The following is a 25,247-nucleotide window of genomic DNA, read 5'->3' as shown; positions in this document are numbered from 1 at the left end:
TTTTGAAGGATTCGATTGGTTTTTCTGAGATTGTAGACGGCAGTGCTCAAAATCAAACTTCGAAATCGCAATCGCTCTGAGAATCTACTAGATTGAAGCCATACGGATGCAAATAGGTTGGCTCTGAGAAATTTCGAAATCACAATCACTCAGAAGAAGAATTGAGAGAGAGCAAAAGAGTGAGAGATTTGAGTGAGTGATAGATTCGTACTAGACAGTGGTGGGTTTTGAAAATAAAGTTTTGGAAAGACAAAATAGGGTTGGTAGGGAGATAGGATTTGGAGGCATTTCAAAGCGTCTTCTATTCATAAAACGGGGTCGTTTTGATCCATATCAAATGCGACGTTTAAAAAACGCCGTTAATTGTTAGAAAAAGTGACGTTTAATAAAATGTCGTTAATTAAACACCATTAAATCCCTAATTTCTGGTAGTGGAGGTACTCAGATTAATTGTTTCATAAGAGTCTAAAAGAACATTACCCAGTTTTGGTCCCAGTAATTGAGGATGTTGGGATCTGTAAAGATTGGAAAATGACTCAAACCTTCATGCTCACACTTGAGCAATGCCCCTATTCTTTCATATAATTCTGCAAAATTAATATTGTGAAATAAGAGTTTCCTATTCTATATAGATTGGTTGTGGATAAAGGGGTGTCCTTGAACTCAATATCAGTGATTAAATAAAGTGCAGGTGATTGGGAGTTTCAGTTTAGAAGGCAGCTTTATGATTGGGAAAAGGTGGAGGTTTTAAGGATCAAAACTTTGTTAGCATCAACTCCTATAATTAGGCCAAATCAGGTTGATAATCTGTTCTGGGCAGCTGCAAGCACAGGTGTGTTCACGGTGGCATCAACATATAAATTCATCCAAGCAAATTCTGGCCCACCACTCTTAACCAATAAATTGGTGTATTCAGAGTGTAGTTCTTGGGCTGGTTAGTTTGGAAGAGAAAGTTAAAGACAACTAAGTTTCTTCAAAAATAATACAGGCAAATAAACAAGGAATAAGAAACAATTTAAAGGCCTCAATATACAAATTAAAAACTCAAAAAACTGTTTTTGAAAATTTCAAACCAAATATTAATTTTATTTTACACATTATTCAGTTAAAATTAGTGTTGGTTTTATTTGTATAGATTTTTTTTATTTTATATATATGTATATATTTATATATCTAATACAAATTTATATATGCCAAATTTTTTTAAAAAAATTACTAAAAACTTAACAAAGAAATTTTGTAGCTTAAAAACAAATTAAATTTTATTGGTTTTTCTTTATAAAAAAAAAAACACAACAAACAAACAAACAGAGAGTTAATAAATTCCTAGAAAACAGAGAAAGATACATAAACAAAAGAAACAAAGGAAGATCTGGGATGTGATCAATGGCATTGTTGATTATAGATGGAATCAAAGAGAGATATGGATTAAAAATTTTGAATTTTTTTAAAGGAAAAAGCTGAGAAAATAAAACTTAATATCAGACATTCATTCTTCATAGTTAGGGTTTTGAAATCAAAGTCCTTGTAACAACCCCAGCCTATCATTAACGTTAATCTATGATTTAATATGCCTAATAAGTTCTTAAGACTAGATTTTAAATTAATTACATATGTGTTGCATAAATTGAGATCCTATCTGTTCATCGTAGACACATCTGTTTGAATTTTTGTTTTGCTCTGTAAATCGAAAGCCTTATCGGCATCCGATCACGAAATTGGCTTGATATATGTGCTATTTGTAATTTTTCGAACTTTATGGAAGGTTTAATTAAAATTCGATTTGCAACGATTAAATTAGATTAAATTAGTGCCTACTTATTTTAACCTCAATTAATTACACTTTAACGAAGCCTATATTAGGCACCAATTGAGCCCCCACTCATCTCTTTTCTTTCATTTCAATACATTTTGAGCCTATTCAAGTAAGAAAACGTGAGAGAGGGAGAGTAGGGAGAAATTGAGCTCAAGCAAAGGATTTGCTAAGAATTGTTGACATTTGAAGAGGATTTAAGAGTTTCAACTTCAACCTCTGTGAATTCAAGTCTCTAGGTATGGAATCAAACTCTTAGTTGTGTAATTGGGTTAGATCTTTCAAGACTTCTAGTGAATTAAATGAATTCATGAGGGATTCGGGTGAGAAATGAAAAGTGTTAAACCATACCATGCATGCATGCATATTTTCCCACGTTTTGAGTTGAATTTCCAAGAATTCCCTCATGCATGTCTTGAATTCACCTTAAATTTGTGAAATCATCAAGTTTTATGTTGTTTTATGGCATTTGATCATGTTTTGAGAAGCTCAAGATCAAGAAAATTCATGCATGTTATGTTCATGAAACATTCATAAAGTTTAAGTTGAATTTTTGAACAATTGGCATGCTTTTGGGCCTTGATTTCACGAAATGATCTTCAAAGCATGATGTTTTGTGAGTTTCTAAATGTTTTCTCGAATTTTGGCCCAAGAGGATGAGTTTTGAAGTGTTTAGTTTGAGTTTGAAGCTTGGAGATCAAATCTGGAAATTCCAGAATTTGAATCTACGCTTGAGCGTAGGAGTTCGCGCTCGAGCGACATGATACCCGCTCGAGCATGAAATGCATGTATCCAGAAGTTCATATGTTTTGTAGCACGCTCGAGCGACAGAAGTCACGCTCGAGCGAGGGCCTGAGTCTCACACTCGAGCGGAGATCGAGCGTCCGTCGTGCGTGAAAAACAAGCAACCAGCACTTTTGCCAAAGTTTACAGACCACTCGAGCGAAGGAAGTTACGCTCGAATGGACCTTCACATTTTGCATGTCCGCTCGAGCGAGGACCCTGTTTTCAGCAAGTTTTGAAAAATGGTTTCTAATGCAATTTTTGCATCCTTATTCCATCCTAGGCATTTCTAGGCCATGGTTAAGACACCGTAATAAGAATAAGGGTAGAAACACACTAAGAACAAGTGAAATAAGTTATGTACAATTCGAACGTGTTTCAATATATGTATCTGTCATATTCTGTAGGTCACGTGCCGTAGACCGTTTGATTAGCCTGCTATATCTGTCTGCACCCGAAGCCAACTGTGAGTAATAATTCTGTAAAGCTATGTTTAATTACAAGTATTTTTTGACTGATATGATGTGATCTATTTTCTGAAATCCTATTGTATGAATTATGAATGAATGTCCATTTTTTTGAAATGTATTTGTGGCATCCTTAGTTCATGTGGCCCTCGCCCGGAGGTAACAATACCGTGGCCAATATGCACATGGCCCTCACCTGAAGGTAATAATACCGTGGTTTATATTCACATGGCCCTTGCCTGGGGGTAATAATACCGAAGCCTATATTCACATGGCCCTTGCTTGAGGGTAACAATACCATGGCTACTTGCGTGCAAGATATGGACCTTTATGGTTGTCGGTACCGACTATGTATATATATATGTGTTTCAAGATCAAATTAATATGATAGCTAATGGATGTACCATGTATGATCTTATGCGAAATCCGAACGTGAATATGAACCTAATTCTGATTTGAAATCTGAATATGCATAAGAATCTGTTTTCAATATAAGCTCTGATTTTTAACTCTGTAATAGACATCATTCATTAAAACCCTTTATCTTGTTATTATTCACTGGGCTTCCGCTCACTTGTAACACCCTCAAAATAAGACATTAAACATTCATTAGAAAGATACATACACATGATAACAACGTTGTATTCCATTCATTAGAGTGTTCTATACAAAAGATGTTACATGTTAATCAACAAAGTAAATGCCCTACGGGCTTACATCTTTCCAAGTATAACTTGGTTACAACAAAAGAGGGTTAAAAGCCCTTTACAAGTTAAAGCCCTTAGCATTGGAATGAAAACATATAACATAAAACAAAACAACCAAAATAGAGACTTCAGCCCTGAGACCTCCCAAGCTATGACCTTGGAGGCGGCATGTGACATGTACCTAAAAATGGTGTCCCAAATAGAGTGAGTCAAAGCCCAGTAGAGATATGCTAAACAGAATATGAGAATTAACTAAAACATAAGTATTTGATAAATGTTTAACGCTTGAAAACCAACTTATACAATTTCCATAACCAATCAACATTTTCCTCATATTCAATCCACTTCCCATTATTTATCCAAATTAATTCATTGACATAGTCCAATGTTATCCAGATAGTTTAGAATGAGACTACAACTCATAAAACAACACTTCGATAACCAACATCATTCAACACTTCTATTCACATGCCATTTTATGGAACTACGTCCAAAGGAACCGGCACCCATAAATTAATAAGGTTTTGGGACTTGCACCCTGGACACTCCAGCCAACTTAGTTATCAATGGAGTCCATCCCCTATCTCCTCCCACAAAATATACATATACAATGTATTTAAACACATAGTCATATACATTGACCCAACAATTCACATATTCAATGTGTTAATTCTACAGTCACATTCAACGACATAATCCGATTCATTGGTTTCAATTTCCCTAATCATCATGCAGTGTCTACAACAATCAAGACTATCCTCCACCGATAGCCCCAAAATAGTTATTTCTAAACAGATAAATAAATCTATCAAATAGATAATTTGTTACATTTTCCATCGGTGAGTGATTTGTCAATCCAACTACGCCATTCAATCACAATTTCCTCCAATTTCAAGATTCTCAACCTAATTTCATATTCTCACAATTTATCAAATTAGTTATACCAATTACTTATTTAGATTCAATTAGGGCATCAAACCCCCTTTCTTAGTTATTGCACCCAAGGTCCAATTCCACCAATTATATACACATAACCCCTTTTTAAGACCTCACATATACAATGGAGCCCAAAGGTAGATAACCCCTCTTTCAAACATTTCAAATCTCAAACCCTAACTTCCCAAAATTACCAAATCCCTCCATTTATATAAAATGACTAATGTTTATGTCAAAACTCATAATTAAGAGTAGAGTATCCCTATCTCAAATGAAGAAGCTCAAGGGAGAAGGAAGGAGAAAACCCAAGATGCTCCAAATCCAAGATTTTTCGGATCAAAAGATAGCACAAACCAAGCTGTAACTTTCTTACAAAGAGACTAGGGTAGAAAACCTCTAGAACATGGATTATTTGTAGAGAGAGAGTGTGTAGAGAGAGGGGGGCAGCTGGATTAGGGCTTTTGGATGAAAGAGAAGATGCAAAAGTGATAAATATCATGCTGCTACCAACTGATATAATCAAGGCTCGCTCGAGCGAAGAAGTGGTCGCTCGAGTGACCAGAGGCAAAAGAACCTCGCTCGAGCGCAAGAAGCGTCGCTCGAGTGAACAATGCAAAGCTTCAGGTCTGCAACCCAAACGCACGCTCGAGCGTAAGAGTTCTCGCTCGAGCGAAGGAACACAAAACATAGGGCTCGCTCGAGCAAAGAATACCAACCTTCAAGTCTAAAAGAGACGCAGACGCACACTCGAGTGCAAGAGTGTTTGCTCGAGCGAAGAGATACACCAGACCAGGCTTGCTCGAGCGCAAGAAATATCGCTCAAGTAGAAGTTACATCTGAAAAGAAATCTAAAAATGCTCAATCCTCGCTCGAGCGCAAGAACTCTCGCTCGAGCAAAGAAGCAAATACCCAGGCCTCACTTGAGTACAAAAAGCCTCGCTCGAGTGAAGAAACCAAATCCTGGGCAACAACCATTTGTTCTAACTCACAACCAACCTGCTCCAAACTCACCCAACACATCCTAACACTCAAACACAAGGAATCAAAGGATGGAAACGAGACACAGACAACAACATACAACCAATAGACCCAAGTCCGGAATACAATAAATGACAGGAAAAAATCGAGATCGCTATAACTCACTATTTATTTGTATGTATGTAGGTGAGCAGGCGCATGACCAGGCCTAAGTTGGTGCCTGGCAAGTTTTGGTGTCAGCCAGCCATCATGCCTCCCGTAGAGGTTCCCTTTTGAGATCTGCTCAAATTTTTGTGTCCTTAGGACTTTTGTACCTTCTAAATGCTTATCTCTAGTCAGAACATGTTTCAAAGTTTTGTATAAATGGCTTGGGTGATGTAAGACTAATGTATTTTCAACGCCATATCTGTATATATATATATATAAGTTTGTTTTGAAAATTTTCCATCCCATGTATGTCTACACAGCTCTATGAACTATGTATGTTTAGCATATTTGCTTTCGCAGCCCCTGTTTATATATTATTCTGTTCAAAGGCCTTTGGTAACCCCAAGGTTTACTGGCCAGTTACGATGCTAAACCTATAGGGGCAGGTTTTGGTCGTGACAGTCCTAGTGGCACAACTATTGGCTACAGATGTTAATTTTGACTGAGAACCAAACTAAATATCAGATATTCAATAAGGGTCAGGGTTTTGAAATCAAAATCTCTAATGAAAATGAAGTATAGAGTATAGAAACAAACCTGAGCCACATAAAAGATCTCTTGAAAAGATTCGACTAGAATGTGAAAAAGATGTCGACACTAAGAGAACAATTGCCCCGATCGCCGATGGGACTGGTGGGCTTCGGCAATGGTTGAAACTTCAGCTATACGGGAGAGAAAGAGCAAGAGCAAGAGAGGGAGGCCAATTGACTTGGGACCCCTCAACTGATTTCCTTTGTCGTCTTTTTGAAAATTAAATTATTAAAATAATTTAGTTATAAGGTGTTTATGAGATAATATGGTATGTATGAATAACTAAATATAATTAAGTTATGCGCTACTATGATAATGGTTATGATCTATATGACGTTAATTATAATACAAAATTATAAACTTATAACTAGATGTATGGTACATGTACCATAGTATAACAAATCATAACCAATATCACAAGAGGTTATAAATAAAAGTTATAACGAATACCTATCATGGAATTTCTCAATACACATTTATTTACATATACACATATGAAATGCATAGATAAAACAGATATGAAACCTGGGTTGAGTTGAGTAGAGCCCTCAACATCACAAACTTCCAGCAATAAAGCAACAGAGAAGCTCAGCCAGGCTGTTTCTTTTATTTATTTATTTTTATTTTTAACATATTATTACAACTTTTCTTGTTCAGTTTCATACTTGAAGTTAAAGCAATTGCTGCTAGTGTAAATGCCATCATCCATGGTTTCAGTAATTTGTTGTCCATCAGTAAGAGTGCTGATGTCGAGCTGCTCGTAAGATAAGGGAATGTCGCACGAAGCCTTTGTCGCTATCAGATTCACCCTCACCATTGTCATTGGTGGCACACTAACCTTGTACACCTTCTCCTCATCAGTTGTTAATGACTCAGTTTGTCCCCACTGGTAATCTCCACTAAATTCACCCAAAAGCTCAATTTTCCTCTCTGCAATAATGAGTGGAACAGTGGTTTGGATGGTGGTTTTGACACCCAACAACTTCAATGAAACGCTAGAATTCCAAGCACGGGTCAGACTCTTTGAATACGAGAGCTTGACGTCTACAATTTTGGGTTCTTGGGTTCTGTTAATAGCATCTTCTGTGGCCAACGTGAGGATGCTCCAGCTGTAAATCCTGGCATCTCCGAGGCAAAAATTGGCATTATATATCTTCCTTGAGGTAACTGTTTCATCCACCTCTAGGTGCACCTCTGTGGAAATGGTGGACATGTAAGCACTGGGACAGTTAATCTTCCCATTGGCAAAGGAGAGTATCTTATAGAGCTTCCCGTTACCCAAGTTACGGAGAGCAACAATGTTGTTGCTAACTTTGGTCGGCCAAAACAACATGTCAGATTCAGGGGAGTTATTTTCATGTTTTTGCTTTTGGATTCTTCTTTTTTCTGATCGACCAAGAAAAATTCTAGTTAAAATGGAGCAGGAGGAGGAGGAGTTGTTGTTGTTGTTGTTGCTGCTGCTGCTGGTGGAGTAATCTGAATCAGCCAAGATCCAATTCTGGTTGTTGCGCCCCCAGAATTTGCCCAAGTGACGAGACTTTATGCGAACGCTTCCATTAGGAGTTATGATGACCTCGTTGCAGACCATGGGATCTGTAATGTCACTGGATGAGGAGAAATGTAGATATTGGTGTCCCTTGATCGAGCAGGGGCTAAGGTATTTGCCATTATTGCCTTTGAACGCCACGCACTTGGGTAGTATGAACAGTGATTCCCAATCAATGATGGTGTAGAGATCACGTCGATCCGAGTCAAGCATTGAATTTCCTGTGAATAAGCAGAAATCACGAGGAGAGGCTATCCTCCATAAGCATACATAGGAGCCAACTTTAACATGGTGAAATCGGATTGTTTGGGCTACAACATTTTCGTAGAGGGATGTAGACGTCCTCGAACGCCTCGGGAGGATGAGTCCCGTTCTGTTCGTCTTGGGCTCACTACAGTTCAGACTCTCAAATTGTCACGGTTCTTAATCTGAACCAAAGAGTCCAAATCCAGCAAATCGTTTTGAGAAAAACAGATTTTTAGAAAAGTAGTGCCAAACATGGACTGCTTTGCCAGATATAGAGTCGCCACCTAAATATTTTTATGGGGGGGGGGATTTAGGAAACCCTGACTCGTTTGCCAAAGGCCATGTGTCCGTCATCACCAAAGTTGCCTCGGCTCGGGAACTTGGGTACGATTGGGGAAGGTCAGCTATGAGCACCCCCTCTCGCCCGATCCGAAGATCGGCCTCTACTAACCATGCTATCTTACTTTGAAAACATTATGCGTTCTTATACCGGTTATTAGCCTAGAATTACTATGTGATACGTACAGAAAAACAAGTATAGACTAAATTGCCTAAGTCGGAGCAAAGCATCGCATTTCCGTTTGTTTGGAAAATGGTTTGAATTTTGCTACTCGCGAGTAAACTAAAATACGGATTTCGATGAATTATCCCAATTCAAACAATCCAACCTTCACCCACAGGCATTCATGCAGTTATATCACATAAAAATCTAGCCACATGGTAAGCATGCTATCATGTTAACATTCACACTCATGCGAGATGCTAAAGCATAAATACGTACATCGTACACCGTGCCAAAACAGTGAACTAGTTAGTAATCATGCATGATCCTAGTTCATGTTAAAATGGCTAATGCATCGCATACAGAATGTCACTAGAATAGGCTCGGCTAATCTATGGATGGCATGTGAAATGCGACAGATGGCATGTATTCAAGTTAGATTTGAAATACTTATGCAATTGGCATGATGCGCCGAGCCCGGTGCATGCAATACTGATGAACGATTGTAAACACCCCATTTTTGACCGACCTTAAGACTCAGACGTCACCGATTGAGCGCTAGGTGATGTTGCATAATATGCTCGTTCAGAAGTTTCAGAGTCGCGGCTGCGAGCCCCGCCTCCAAACTTCCGAACCCTTTTTTGTGCATTGTCTCGGTTTGCGAGCCAGACTCGGTTTTCTCTGTTTCTTTTCCCGAGGGAAGGGAGAGGTCCCGTAGACCATCTCTCAATGTCCAAAGGCTACATTTGGTGGCCGTAGGCCATTTTGCCCATTTCGGAGTCCGGTTCCCGGTTTTCGGAGCCGTCAGGCCGTGTGCCTCGGTTCGGGACCGCTTAACCATCTCCTATTGCTCTGATTTTTGGCATACATCTTATTTCATCCCTTTTGAGGGACACTGGGGGCTGAGAAACCCACTTCGAGGTCGAATACCATTTTCAGTGCTTAACAGCCCATTTTCGGGACCCCGAACTGCGTGTTTTGGCCCCGGAACGTTCGTTTTACAACGGTTTTCGTTTATTTTTGACAGGTACCTCTGTTTTATCATAGGGAAGGTCACTGAAGGGTGGGAGGCCAGCAATTGTTGCAGCAACCAGTTATCTCTCTTCCGGAGCCTCCCGGCGCCCGTTTTTCGCACTTCCGGGCTAATGTTGAATACCTTGGAGCTAGTGTTGCCAACTTTCAACCACATATCTGTGATCTACACATCTGAGAGGCCCCTAAAAGTTCATGGCCGGCCATTAAGGTCACCTGACCCTTTTGACCCCTTCCTTCCGGGCTAATGTTGAACCCCTTGGACCTTTTTTCTTGAACTTTGAACCACATATCTGTGATCTACACATCTGAGAGGCCCCTAAAAGTTCATGGCCGGCCAGTAAGTCAACTTGACCCTTTTGACCCCCTCTTTCCGAGCCATTGTTGAACCCCTTCGGCCCACTTTCTTGGAATTTCAACTACATGGTTGTGTTGTACACACATAGAGGTACCTCCCCAGTAGCTGGCCGGCCAGAAAATCACCTTGACCCTTTTGACCCCTAGCCGGCCGGCTAGGGGGTGTGGCCGGCCGGCCACCTCCAGCAAAAGTGTGAGGCCGGCCTGCTTCCTTGCACTGTGCCCTTTACAGCTGTGGGGCAATATCCCCCAGATATTTTCTGTATCCGGGGGATATTTTGTGGGGGAGTTTTGCCCTCCTTCTCCCCCACCTTTACACCCCATTTTTGATCCTTATAACCAGCTGGTGGCCTTCTTTGTAAGGGTTAGAAAAATTATTCTTCAAAGCTCCATAGCCAACTCCATCTTCTTCCCTCTCAATTCTTCAAAAAACCCTAAATCCCTAACCTTCATTCCTTCTACACCACCAAGCTCTACCACCACCACATCACTTCCAGCAGCAAGGAAGGTTTCTAGAAGGCAAAAGAAGCTGCAAATCCATCCAAGAAGCAACAAAAGCTTGAATCTTCAAGGGTAAGTTACACTTTTAACCTTTTGACCCTTTTCCTTGATCTATTTCTAAGCCCCACTTCTTTTTGGTTTCAAGCTCCGGCCCTAACTGAAAAGGGCCATATTTTGAGCTCATCTTCACTTCTCATTAAGGGCTCAACCTTGTTTGAGCCCTCCATAATATACTTGCTTCATTGATCATCTTGTATGTCATGTTTTTGCATGCTATTTTGGCCCATGAGCAATCTGTTTTTGAGCATGTTATAAACTGATATAAGGCTTATTTTGAGCCCCTCTTCAATATTGGAGAAGGGCTCAACATTGTTTGGTGACTCCATGTGTCACTTGTAGTTATACCCCTCTTTTCTTCCCCTTTCTTACATGCAATGGCAGCCTACCATGCTTAGGTTTTTGGTCATTTTACAGTTCTGAAAAGGTCCTTGTTTTGGTCCATTCTTCATGTTTTGTTTAGGGTCTTTCATGTTCTGGGACCTCCATAAGCCACTTCATGTTATATCTCACTTTCGGTTCGTTTTCTTGCATGTTTTGTTAGCCTACCATGCCTAGGTTTTTGGCCATTTTACAGTTCTGGAAAAGTTCTTATTTTGGTCCATTCTACATAGTTTATCAAGGGTCTTTGGCTATTTGGTGATTATTTTGCATACTTCATGTTATAGCACCTTTTGAGCCTTGTTTTGCATCATATTTTTAGCATATTTGTATACTGATTTTGAGGCTTCCATATACTGTAAATGTTCATATTTTTGGTCCATCTTCAGTGTTGTAGAAGGAAATTTTCCATTTTGGGTTTTGTTTATATCACTTGCTTCATTACCTCTTGAAAATACCGTATTCTTGCATACTATTTTTCCCCTACCTATATTTGCTGTTTGGCCATGTTCATAACTGTGAAAGTGCATCTTTTGGGACTGTCTAGCTTCTGTCTTTGCATTGCATGTCCATATTGTGCATGTTTGGCATAGCTATAGGCCATTTCGGGTGCCTAATGTTGCATTTCGGGACGTTTCCTTGCATTTCATGTCATTTCGTTTCATTTCGGGACTGTTTTCCCCCATATTTTAGTGCTGAAATTCCATTAGTATGCTTGCATATCATTTTTGCCTCATTTCATCACATTTTAGCGTCGCCTCGGTTTGCGTGCCCGTGTGCACGCATTTTGAGGCACTTCATTTTCTGCCATCGGCATCCAATGTGAGTGTGGCTGAGGCTCTCTCATGTTGGTATAAGCCCATTTGTCATTTCCATGTCATTTTCATATCATTCTAGCGTCGCCTCGGTTTGCGTGCCCGTGTGCACGCATTTTGAGGCACTTCATTTTCTGCCATCGGCATCCGATGTGAGTGTGGCTGAGGCTCTCTCATGTTGGTATAAGCCCATTTGTCATTTCCATGTCATTTTCATATCATTCTATCATCGCCTCGGTTTGCATGCCCGTGTGCACGCATTTCGAGGCACTTCATTTTCTGCTATCGGCATCTGATGTGAGTGTGGCTGAGGCTCTCTCATGTTGGTATAAACCCATTTGTCATTTCCATGTCATTTTCATATCATTCTATCATCGCCTCGGTTTGCGTGCCCGTGTGCACGCATTTCGAGGCACTTCATTTTCTGCTATCGGCATCTGATGTGAGTGTGGCTGAGGCTCTCTCATGTTGGTATAAGCCCATTTGTCATTTCCATGTCATTCACATCATTTTAGCATCGCCTCGGTTTGCGTGCCCGTGCGCACGCATTTCGAGGCACTTCATTTTCTGCCATCGGCATCCGATGTGAGTGTGGCTGAGGCTCTCTCATGTTGGTATAAGCCCATTTGTCATTTCCATGTCATTTTCATATCATTCTATCATCGCCTCGGTTTGCGTGCCCGTGTGCACGCATTTCGAGGCACTTCATTTTCTGCTATCGGCATCTTATGTGAGTGTGGCTGAGGCTCTCTCATGTTGGTATAAGTCCATTTGTCATTTCCATGTCATTTCATTGCATTTTAGCATCGCCTCGGTTTGCGTGCCCGTGTGCACGCATTTCGAGGCACTTCATTTTCTGCCATCGGCATCTTATGTGAGTGTGGCTGAGGCTCTCTCATGTTAGTATAAGTCCATATTATGTTTTCCATGCCATTTTAGTCATTTTCATTGCATTTACCATCGCCTCGGTTTGCGTGCCCGTGTGCGCGCATTTCGAGACATCTCATTTTCATTGCACATATCATCGCCTCGGTTTGCGTGCCCGTGTGCACGCATTTCGAGATACATATCATCGCCTCAGTTTGCGTGCCCGTGTGCACGCATTTCGAGACACATATCATCGCCTCGGTTTGCGTGCCCGTGTGCACGCATTTCGAGACACATATCATCGTCTCGGTTTGCGTGACTGCGTGCACGCATTTCGAGGCATCTCATTTCATAGCATAATATATACTAGGTTGTATCTTAATTGCATTTCATGCATATCATGCATATTGCATCGTGTCCGGAATAGGAGTTTGCCCGGGCACGGGAAACGAGGTACATTTCGTACTCCGAGTGACGGAATGTGTCTCAATTCCCCAGTCACCGACACTCCGGATTATCCATGATGGAGTTAGGTTTTAGCTATAGTTTCATGTGCATTCATCCTATATTGAGTTGTGCATTTCGACTCCTCGGCCATCATGCCTCGGTATGCGTGATTGGTGGCACGAGGATCGAGACATGCATATATTTGTGCAAATACATTGCTATGCCCCTTTCCTGCTCTCTGTTGCAGCAAAACCAGGAATCAGCAACTTTCCGGGACTTGGCACGCTTTTCAAGAATAACAGGTGTAAACAGAGGCTAATTGGGGCATTCCGGTGGATTTCCGCGCAAGACAGTCCGGACATGCATCATCCACCAGAAGCAAGGCAGTCCCTGGCTTGCACGCCAGTTTATTTGCTTTCTAGTTAATTCATTAATTAATTAGAATTCTGTAATATTTTGGACTGTAATATTCTTTTATTTGGGGACTGTAATATTTGGACTGTATTATTTATTTGGACCCTCCGAGTGAGGGCACAACTGTAATAAGTGTGGGTGAGTGTGATGTATGTCTTCCAACCCCACGTCTTTCTCCCTTTTATTTATCCGCTTTTGATGGTTTGATTAGGGCATATTTTAATTAGCATACAGTATGACAGCATGTTTGCATCATTCATCTGTATTGCATGCATCGGGCTCGACGCATCATACTAACTGCATTGTACTTTCAATTCCAAGTTGAATACATGTTAGTTGTAGCATTTCATATGCCATCTTAGAATAGCCGAGCCTACTATAGTTGCATTTTGCATGTGTTGCATTAAGCATTTTTGTATACTTAGGATCATGCATGATTTCTAATGTAGTTTCTGTTTTTGGCTTGGAGTACTCGGTAAGCTTTATGCTTTAGCATCCTTGCATGCGTGTGAATGAATGCCATGATAGCATGCTTACCATGAGGCTATGTGCTTATCTGATATATCTGCCTGAATGCCTGTGGGTGAAGGTTGGGTTATCTAAATTGGAATGAATCATCAAAATGTTTCAAGCCTACCTACGGGTAGCAAACCATTTTCAAAAACAAACATGAAATGTTTTGTTCCAATTCGGGCGACCCGGTCTATACTTATATGCTGTGAGCATCACATAGTAACCTAGGCTAATAACCGGAATAAGAACTCACAATGTTTTCAAAAATTGATATCATGGTTAGTAGAGGCCGGTCTATGACCGGGCGAGCGGGGGTGCTCACGAAGTGACCTTCCCCAATCGTACCCAAGTTCCCGAGCCGAGGCAACTTTGGTGATGACGGACACGTGGCCTTTTGGCACCGAGTCAGGGTTTCCTAAATTTCCCAAAATAAAATATTTAGGTGGCGACTCTGTATCTGGCAAAGCAGTCCATGTTTGGCACTTCTTTCAAAAATCAGTTTTCCTAAAACGATTTGCCGGATTTGGACTCTTTGGTTCAGATTTAGAACCGTGACTACGAAAAGTCGAGTCCGAGCTGTAGCGAGGTCCCCCGCGGGCTTGTTACAGTTTCTGGCGACTCTGCTGGGGATTTAGAGAACTTGACTCGAACTCATGATATCTGTTTTTGACTACACTGGTGTGATTCTTTGCATTGCATTTGCATTGGTGCGCCTAGGACACCGTGTTTGCCATCTGCTATTCCTGAACGGTTTGCCGAAGGCTTGTCTTGTCAAGGCATGGCCATAAGGCTGACCGGTTGTGGGCTCTGCCAGTATGGGAACACAAACCCCGGTTTTACCGGGGCACCCTCTTTGACCATTCGACCTAGTGCATATTCGGATCCATAGTGACCATTCCAAATTAGGACAGGTTGCTTACCCGTTTATAAGTTGTTTGGAACCGCTGCGTGCGTAGTGAAACCCTAGTTCCTGACACAATAGGACAGGGAAACCCTACCCCAACATAGGGGTGTTTTGGCTCTCACTTATCTGTTATGTGCTTTAGAGTGCGTCTCTACAGGAATGCATGTATCAGTATATGAGTTTGGGCATCAAGCCTGCGGGCTTCAGTTCAGAATTGTCAGTATCAGGCCTGCGGGCATCAAATCAGTATATGAGTTTGAGTATCAAGCCTACGGGCTACGGTTCAGTATTGACAGTATCAGGCCTGCGGGCATCAGTTCAGTATTGTCGACATCAGGCCTGCGGGCATCAGTTTTGTATTACGGGTATCAAGCCTGCGGGCATCAGCCAGTATTTGAGGATTAATTATCTGCGGATATCAGATTCTGTTTCAGGGAACAATGATACAGGGATAATAATCAATGTTCGAGGCCAGTGTGTATTTCAGCTTATTGACTGCGTGTTGATTATGCCCGACTGTGTGTCTTGCATTTTATTTTAAGCTGTTATGCTGTCCGCTTATCTGTTTATTTATTTCCTTTTCGCTTTATTTATCTTTTGCTAGGTCAGTTTAGCACGATTGCTTCCAACCCAACAGGCATTCCCCAAGCACCTTGGACACGAGGTCGTCGACTCCACCGATCTGAGGATCTAATCGACGGACAGCCAGTGTTCCGTTCTCTACCCCCTGTTACCAGAAGGAAGCCAAAAAGGCGCAGTACGTCAGAACAGAGATTGTCAGAACAGTGGGTTACTTTACCAGAGGACTACAGGACTGAGGTCTCAATTACTGCCGTAGAAATAGACATACCGGTTAGACAGATGGATCAACCGAATACATCAGGGATGGAGGCTTTGATGCGCCAGATGCAGGAGAGTATGAAGCAAATGCACGATGATGCCGCCCGTCAAGCAGAATTCTCCAAACAGCAGGCCACAGTCATGGCCCAGCAGGCTGAGTTGATTGCCAGACTGCAACAACAGAATACGGCGTCTCCTTCACAAACAATCCCTCCTCCGGCAGGAGCCCCAATGCCTGAGCAGGCACCTGTTGTTCAGAATATTCCTCCGAATACCCAGAATACTGTACCAACTGTCCAAATTTTACAAGAGGACACGAGTCTTCCAACGGGGCCAGCTCCGCCCCCACTTCCACCACAACTGTCCAAGGTCCATACATCCAATCACCCGGACTCTCCATCCGAGGTCGAGGTTGATCATACGGCTCTGAAATTGAGCAAATTGGAGAAACTCTTTAAGAAATCCCAAGGGGCCAAGGCTATGCCAGATATCGGAGATGGATATACCGAGGAGGCCGTGACACTCCCCGATAGGTTCAAAATGCCACAAATAGACCGTTTTGACGGGACTGGCGACCCCATGGTCCATATCCGACTGTTTGCGGACGTCTTGCGGCCAATGGGCCTAACACGACCACAGAAACTCTCACTATTCGGCCGAACCCTGTCGGGTGTGGCCTCCCATTGGTACGCAAGATTACCAGATGAAGTGAAGAAGAATTGGGATGAGATGGCTGAGGCCTTTGTCACACAATATTCATACAACACTCAGATCGAGATCACAACCCGTGATCTTGAGACGACAAGGCAAGAGCCTAAGGAATCTTTCTCGGACTTTGTGATCCGATGGAGGGCAAAGGCGTCAACGATGACTTAAAGGCCTACTAACAAAGATCAAATTCGGATGATTGTGCGCAATCTCCACCCGAAGCTGATGCAAAGAATGATTGTAGTCCCCTTCCCTACTTTCGCAGATTTACATGATATGGGGGTGCAAATAGAAGATGCTATGAGGCAAGGTCTGTTTGACCAGGACAGAGAACAACCGAGGAGGACCTTCAATCGCAATAACAATGCAGGCCCGAGTGGCGCTGCAAATACGAGAGCCTCGGAAGTTGGTATGGTCACCACCACTCCCCCTCCCCCTCCAAGACCTATGACTGCCACACCATTTTCCGGCGCGTCCGGAAGCAACACACAAGCCAACAGCCGATTCCAACCACGAGGCCAAAGAACCTTTACCCAACTATATATGCCTCTGACCAAAGTTCTAGGAATACTGATCAGAAAGAATCATTTAAAACCCCTAGAACCAAAGCCATTACCGAATCCACTCCCACCCTCTTACGACCCGTCAAAATACTGTGCATACCACCAACAACACGGTCATGACACCGACCGTTGTTACAGACTGCGTCATGAGATCCAAGATCTTATTGACAAACAGGTGATCGCGCCTCCCGATCAACCCAATGTTACAACCAACCCTCTCCCATCACATAACCAAGCTCCTCCTCCCAAAAGAATTAACTTTATCCAGACTGGGGTCGCATCTTACGATCCTAGGATCTACATTACGCCCACCCACCTACCCAAGCCAGAGGTGCTCCTTCCCGATTGCACTGATTTCTTGTGCATGGTGGACATCTCCAAAACCCAAACAGAACCGGTGGTGGTGACCGTCGAAGACAGGGCAGGGCAGATTTTGGGAGGAAATGAGATTGTTGAATCTGAAACTGGACAGAATTTTGTCGGGGGAGCCTATGATCCAAGCAAGCACATCCTATCAACGAGCCGAATTGGGCTAAGTGTAGAATTGCCAGAGACAGGAGAGCTATGCATGATCCGGGGGGATAGATTTGGGCTATGGGCAGATGAGCTGACAGCCGCAGGGGAGGACTTTGCCAACCTGCAACTTCTTGATGATCAGGAACTGGGGGAGGCGTCAATTAATTGGTATGATTATGAGGAATCAGAGGAGGCCACGGGATGGCTCGAAGATCAACCGGACGCAGTGGGGGAAGCCCAATCAGAACAGAGCCCGGCAGGGGTAGAAATATCAGTTGTGGCCGGAACGGCCGAAAATCAAGTTGTACCGCCGGAGAGCGCCGGTGTTAAGAATTCCGCTCAAGACATGGGCATTGTAGATACAGGAATTGTTAAACAACCAGCTGTACTGACGCAGTTGGAACAAGGAAAGTTTGAGGAAGCTGAGAGAGCCAGAAAGGCAAAGGGCCCTGAGGGGACTGAAAGTGCTGTGTGCACAAAGACAAACAATGCTGCGAGCATATGGACAGAGAGCACTGAGAGTGCGAGTGGACTGGAGCCAGACAGGTGTCTGTTGGCTGCCAGTGGAATGTGGTGGGAAGATGACGACTTGTGTCTTGCCCACACGGATGAAGACTGGGGGAATAACCAGCCGGATGATACTTGGTACCTCGATGAAGTGGACCATATGACAAGAAGTGGGCGGTACTTCAAGCCCCCACACCTGGACCAACCCGAGGCATCCGGGAAGGATAGAGAAGTGGAAAGACAGAAGGAGAAGCAGATCGAAGATGAGGCTGTGTTGAAACAGTTAAAGAAAATACAAGCAGACATCTCCATCTGGGGACTGCTAATGGCATCACGAGTACACAGAGAAGCTGTCCTATCTGCTATGGACAAGTCCAAACTCTCCATAGATACCACGCCTGAACAGCTAGTTGGGCTGGTTTTTCCGGGAGGAGGTTCCCCGGCGTTAACCTTTTCGGACAAGGAGCTACCGCCCGAGGGCACAAACCATAACAAACCTCTCTATATTTCTGTGGAATGTAGAGATAAGTGGATACCGGTGGTACTTGTTGATACCGGGTCTGCGATTAATGTCTGCCCAACCAGAACGGCATATGCAATCGGGTTAAAACCCGTGGACTTCGTCCCAACTACCCAAGTGATCAGAGCATACGATAATACCAGCAGAGAAGTGATGGGGACTGTTAAAATTCAAACCAAGGTTGGTCCAGGACAACACAGCATCGAATTTCATATCTTGGACGTTCCCGCAACCTTTAACTTACTTTTGGGGCGACCGTGGTTGCACCAGGTCAAAGCAGTCTCTTCCACTCTACACCAAATGCTAAAGTACCCCCACGGGAAAGGGGTAGCAATCGTTTTTGGGAATTCATCAATCCATCCGCCGCCGGAAGTGTCAACACCTGTCTTGGAGATTGAGCACGGCACGGAGGATGTATTTTTATCGGGGTTCACTTTGGCCGAGGCTCAAGTGGTGCAGAATGTCATGGCTGCGAATGATGGCATGTATGTTAGTGCACAATCCATATACCTCATGAACAAGCTAAAGCATACCCCTGGGATGGGATTAGGGAGAAGCGGCCGGAAAGGCGTCTCAGTATTGGCCGAAGTGCCGCACAACCCCCACGCCTTTGGACTAGGTTATCTGCCCACCAAGGAGGATTGGGTGAGGAAGGAAAGGAAATGGCCGGAAGGGCCAGGGCAAAGAAGGCCGGGAAGCCATTTGATTTAATGAACAGGCCCATCTGGGGTACCCTAAACGGACGTTTCGTCCGGGAGGGGGAAGATTTTCCATTCTGTGGCTTCCCGGAGCCATGGCTAAACGCGGAAGGGGCGCGCGTGCCTGGTTTTGAAATCTTCTTTGACATACAATTATCTGGGGATGACGTTGCCGAAGCGCAGACAAACCCACCAACTGAGACTGAGCAGTGTGAAGCAGTGGATTCTGAGAGTACAGAGCTTGAAATGGGGGTAGCACTGGCGAGTCTACTATCAGATCCTCCGATCGGCCAAGAGTGCTTGGGGGATAACTCTTTGGTTTCTGTGATTGGAGATGAAATAGCTGCGGGCTTTCCAGTGCCGATCTTGGATGCATCTATCGCACCTTCTCTCATCTGGCAATATGAAGAAGGCTTTTTATCTAGCAGTTCCGGGTCAGGTAGTGAGCCGGAATCTGATTCTGCCGAATCTTCTGCGTCGGAATCAGATTCCAGCTCGACTGAGTCTGAGTCTGGTATTCCTGGGGGTGATAACCCGGATACCACAGTCCTGTCTAGGTCGTCTTTTTCATTTTCTTTTGAGTCTGTTGTAACAGAGGAATCTGACGGCTTGGAAGTATTTAATGAGAATGATGTGGATGTGGTTTCCGAGTATTTTTCTGTGCCTTTGATTTATTGCTTAAATCAGGATTTTCAAAATTTTGATGAAAACAGCGAGGAAGAAATTCCCCCAGTTTTGCAACGATTAATTGATCAAGAGCAGGAAAGATTTGTTAAACCTTTAATGGATGAAATCACTACTGTGAATGTTGGTACTGAGAAGGACCCGCGGCTGGTCCAGATCGGGTCCACGTTGTCTTCAGAGGAGCGCGAGCGCTTAGTCGCTTTATTAAAAGATTTCAAAGATGTTTTCGCGTGGTCCTATGAAGACATGCCTGGAATCGATCCTGAGATTGTACAGCACCGGATCCCTCTTGATCCAGAGGCCCGCCCTGTCAAACAGAAGCTCAGAAGGATTCGCCCAGACTGGGCCCTCAAAATTAAGGAAGAGGTCACCAAGCAAATTGACGCAGGCTTCCTGCTGGTATCTGAATATCCAACTTGGTTGGCCAACATAGTTCCGGTGCCGAAGAAGGACGGCAGAATTCGGGTCTGTGTAGACTTCAGAGATTTGAACAGGGCCAGTCCGAAAGACGACTTCCCTTTGCCGCACATCGATGAATTGGTAGACTTCACGGCAGGACATGCCTTGCTTTCGTTTATGGATGGTTTCTCAGGCTATAACCAGATAGTGATGGCACCCGAAGACCGGGAGAAGACTGCGTTCACTACCCCGTGGGGTACATATTGTTATAGAGTGATGCCATTCGGGTTGAAAAATGCTGGAGCTACGTATCAACGGGCAGCGACTACAATATTGCATGATATGATCCATAAGGAGGTCGAGGTGTATGTGGACGACATGATTGTCAAGTCCAAAGATAGAGAAGGCCACTACACCGCCTTACAAAAATTCTTTCAAAGGATCAAAGAGTTTCGACTGCGACTGAATCCCCAGAAATGCACGTTTGGTGTTACAGCAGGGAAGATGCTAGGGTTTCTGATCACACAAAGGGGCATCGAGGTCGACCCTTCCAAAATCAAGGCCATCTTAGAAATGCCACCACCAAGGACTGAAAAGGAGGTGCGAGGCTTTCTGGGTAAAGTGCAATTCATAAGACGGTTTATTTCTAAATTAACCTTGACTTGTGAACCACTTTTTGGTCTCCTGAAGAAAGGAAAGAAATTCCAATGGGACGGCCGATGTCAAGCAGCTTTTGAGCAGATCAAAGAGTATCTACAGAACCCGCCCGTGTTGTCGCCGCCAGAGCCGGGGAGACCGTTGATATTGTACCTTTCGGTAACTGAGACAACCATGGGCTGCATGCTCGCGCAGGAGTCAGAAGACAAAGTGGAAAGAGCCATCTACTATCTGAGCAAAAAGATGCTGGATTACGAGACCCGCTATACGCCGCTGGAGAAGGCTTGTTTGGCCTTGGTATGGGCAACCAGGAAGCTGCGGCACTACCTGTTAGCCCATTCAGTAATGTTGGTTTCACGTTTGGATCCCATCAAATATCTCTTCGAGAAACCGGCACTTACGGGTAGGCTAGCTCGATGGCTGCTGTTGCTCTCCGAATTTGATTTGAAGTATGTAACGCGCAAATCAGTAAAAGGCAGAGCGGTAGCGGAGTTCCTTGCCGACCACCCGGTTGAGGGGGATGAAGCGGTTGAGTATCTATTCCCAGATGAAGCCATTCTGCACGTCGAAGATGAAACTTGGACAATGTACTTTGACGGAGCGTCAAACCAGTATGGGTATGGGATAGGGGTGTTGCTGATAGCGCCTGATGATTCCCGTATCCCTTTAGCATTCAAGCTCCGGTTCAAAGTTTCCAACAATGAAGCAGAGTACGAGGCATGTATTGCTGGCCTGGAAGCAGCCCTGGAACTGGGGGCAAGACGAGTGGACGTCATTGGGGACTCGAACCTTGTTGTGTCTCAAGCAAAAGGAGATTGGAAAGTCAAGGAGGAAAGGATGATAATCTACCACCAAACCTTGGATTTGTTAATTCCTCGGTTTGAAAAGCTAAAATTCACCCACCTCGTAAGAGAGAACAACAGGTTTGCAGATTCACTAGCAACTCTATCTTCTATGATAGACATCCCATCCGGAGTCCGGATGCGTCCAGTCATTATTGATCAGAAGTTCGTGCCGGCATACGAGTCGATTTCCGCCATAGATGAGGTTCAAGACGGCAACCCCTGGTACTACGACATCTGGAACTTCTTGGAAAAGGAGACATATCCACTAGGGGCAAATGCCAAAGATAAGAGGGCTGTCAGAAGAATGGCTGCTCAATTCGTTATCTGCGGGGGAAATTTGTACAAAAGGGGTCATCTGGGAATGCATAAGCTCTGTGTAGAAGCTGAAGAGTCAAAACGCCTGATGGAAGCCATCCATGGGGGAGAGTGCGGTGCACACATGAATGGAGTAATGCTGGCCAGGAAGATCCTCAGACAGGGCTACTACTGGTCAACCATGGAGGAGGATTGTATTAGCTTTGTTCGGCGATGCCACAAGTGTCAAATTCATGCAAACCGCATGAACATCCCGCCGTCAAAACTGTACAACATGACTTCACCATGGCCTTTTTCAGTTTGGGGAATTGATGTGATCGGAGCTGTTACCCCGAAGGGGTCAAACGGGCATGAGTTTATCCTAGTAGCGATAGATTATTTCACAAAGTGGGTCGAGGCCCAATCTTACGCGGTGTTGAAGGCGTCGCATGTCGCAAAGTTCATCAGGAACAACATCATCTGTCGCTACGGGGTGCCAAACGAGATAATTTCAGATAATGGTTCCCACTTCAAGAAAGAAGTGATAGACTTGTTAGAGAAATACAATGTGGCTTTTCACAAGTCATCTACATACAGGCCGCAGACCAACGGATCGGTTGAGGCCGCCAACAAGAATATCAAGCATATACTACAGAAGATGGTGGAAACCTATCGAGATTGGCCAGATAAGCTGCCATTTGCTCTGTGGGGCTACAGGACTTCAATCAGAACTTCCACTGGAGCAACTCCATATTCATTGGTCTATGGAATGGAGGTTGTTCTACCCATTGAGATTGAGGTTCCGTCGTTACGAGTATTGGCTGAATGCCAAATAGCCGAAGCAGATTGGCAGCAGAGCAGATTCGAAGAACTCATGCTCTTTGATGAAAGAAGACTGAAAGCACTGTACCACATCCAAGGCTATCAACGCAGAATTGCCCGGGCTTTCAACAAGAAAGTTAAGTTCAGGAATCTGAAAGAAGGAGATTTGGTGCTCAAAGACAATCGAGCTCCCATCCACGACCCAAGGGGCAAGTTCAAACCCAATTGGACTGGTCCTTACATCATCAAAGCTATCTGGTCAGGTGGGGCTGTGGTTCTGATGGATCTAGATGGCTTGGAGTTCTCACAACCGATCAATATGGACAAGTTGAAGAAATACTATCCTTGAGAGGCTCGCTAGGCCGAAAACCCGAAAGGGCGACCTAGGCAAAATTCAGAGCACAAAAAATTAGAAAATATAAAAACTGAGCTCGCAAGGTTGAAAACCCGCAAAGGGCGGCCTTGGCAAAAGTTAGAGCGCAAAAGGAGAGTGAAAATACTCGAGTGAACCTGGGCCTGAACTACGTAAGGCTTGATTCCCATCTTTGGGATACGTAGGCAGCTTCACCTTGAAGTTCAGCCATAAACTTTTTTTCCCGATCAACTCTGTCCATTTTGATCATCTCAGTCATCTTTATCCATCAGCATTTATCGTGATCTCCGGTACAGTGCTGTTCAGACTAGGGGCAACTTTCCATTGCCGCGACGATGCAAAGTTACTCAGACTAGGGGCAACTTTCCGTTGCTATGAAGTGCCGCATTGTTCTTCAGACTAGGGGCAACTTTCCAGTTGCAGGGATCTGGGGTTGTGCATCTCAGTGACAGATTTCCGGTGTGTCCAATTCTGATCCACATCGAAAATAGTTTTGAAAAGTTTTAATGAAAGTTGACTTTGTTCAAATCAATCTTTTTACGACTAAGACCATTTTTAGACCAAAAGTGGAAAATTTTCAGTACCATAACTTTCAATTTCATTGATTTCAAAATAGAGTTCTCCTGCTCTTGCATTACAATTGAAGTTTCTTTTTTTTGAGTACATTCATAAAGAAAACTTGAAAATACTAATAAAGCAATAAATTTGGGGCATAGTTGAATCAAGTATCTCTGCGTCCCCTCCCAGAGCTGGACAGAACATCTGATGCCAAGCTGGGCCCAACCTGTGCCTCCTCATTGAGCCAATCCACGCACTCATCGGACAAAGTGCAACTGAAAGAAGAAGCGGGGGCCAGGAGCTCTCTAGTCCTCCATGCCGTAGCATATCGGGCAAGCTGTGCACCCCGAACTGGGAAAGCGGCTGGGTACTCAATCCCCTCCGGTGGACAGGTCTGATCATGGCCAAACTGACGCAGAAACCAGAACGGAAAATAGAATACACAGTGGGTTAGACCAACCAATTGGATCCCAATCAGCCGAGACATACTATAGCTCATTGCCGGGAGGTTGAGCCAAGGACAACGCCAAGCAATGCCGTCTGCGGACAAGTTGCACATCCAATCGAACCACCACCTTTCGTCAAGAGCATTGACTAGGCGCTGCCGAAAGAAGTAGCCTCGAGCTGAGTAAGCTGGGCAAGAGTCCACAACCTGCAATTTATCCATTAACCATACCTAGGGGAGGGATGGAAAATGAGAGAATAAAGAATAGAGAGATGTACGATGAGAGAAAAGTAAGACAAGGGTTTTGTGAGAAAAACCGAGCCTGAGGGCCGAGTGATGTGAGCAAATATATGTATGTGAGGTCGGATGGGGAACATTACCTGCAGCAGCAGTGGACTCCCGGCGAACCTAGTCGCCTCCCGGCGATAGACAGAATCTAAACCCATCAATGTCTCGGCCAAGGTCATGGCAATACAGCTCTTTCTTTCTCTCAAACCTTGGGCGACTTCAATCAGGCGAATGCTAGCCCCGCCAAAGCCCGAGGAAAGCAGAAAGTGAGACAACAAACATAAGCAGAGGGCGTGTTGCCGGAAACCCTGCCAATAATGGTTGCTGCGGTCACCAGCGTCGGAAAAACGGTGGATCAAGCCGAGGATGTCCAGCTCTCCACTGCAGATCAGAGATCGAGCGTCATGCGCTGTGAGCCCACACATCCGCCCTAAAGCCTGGGCGTGACCAAAACGGAACTGGGGCAAGATCACTTCAGAACACTCGGACTCCATCAAAACTTGAAAATCTTCGAAAGTGGGGCACA

General features: G+C 43.9%; 1 protein-coding gene across 1 annotated transcript in view; it reads right to left on the bottom strand.

Moving 5' to 3' along the window:
- Positions 1 to 7,059: 7,059 nt before the first annotated feature.
- Positions 7,060 to 25,247, bottom strand: part of LOC114298726 (uncharacterized) — a 52,488-nt gene continuing 34,300 nt past the window's right edge. The window contains exons 2-5 of the mRNA XM_082890315.1: positions 24,215 to 24,223; positions 16,760 to 16,774; positions 7,899 to 8,279; positions 7,060 to 7,781 (exon numbers count right to left, since the gene is read on the bottom strand). Of these exons, the coding sequence (XP_082746441.1) occupies positions 7,060 to 7,781; positions 7,899 to 8,279; positions 16,760 to 16,774; positions 24,215 to 24,223 (1,127 nt within the window). The remainder of the gene's footprint in view (positions 7,782 to 7,898; positions 8,280 to 16,759; positions 16,775 to 24,214; positions 24,224 to 25,247) is intronic.

This window comes from Camellia sinensis, chromosome 10, assembly GCF_055761805.1.
Source record: "Camellia sinensis isolate YWXY chromosome 10, ASM5576180v1, whole genome shotgun sequence".
Lineage (NCBI taxonomy): Eukaryota > Viridiplantae > Streptophyta > Magnoliopsida > Ericales > Theaceae > Camellia > Camellia sinensis.
Note: the sequence above shows the minus strand (reverse complement) of the source record. Positions and strands in the feature narration are given on the sequence as shown.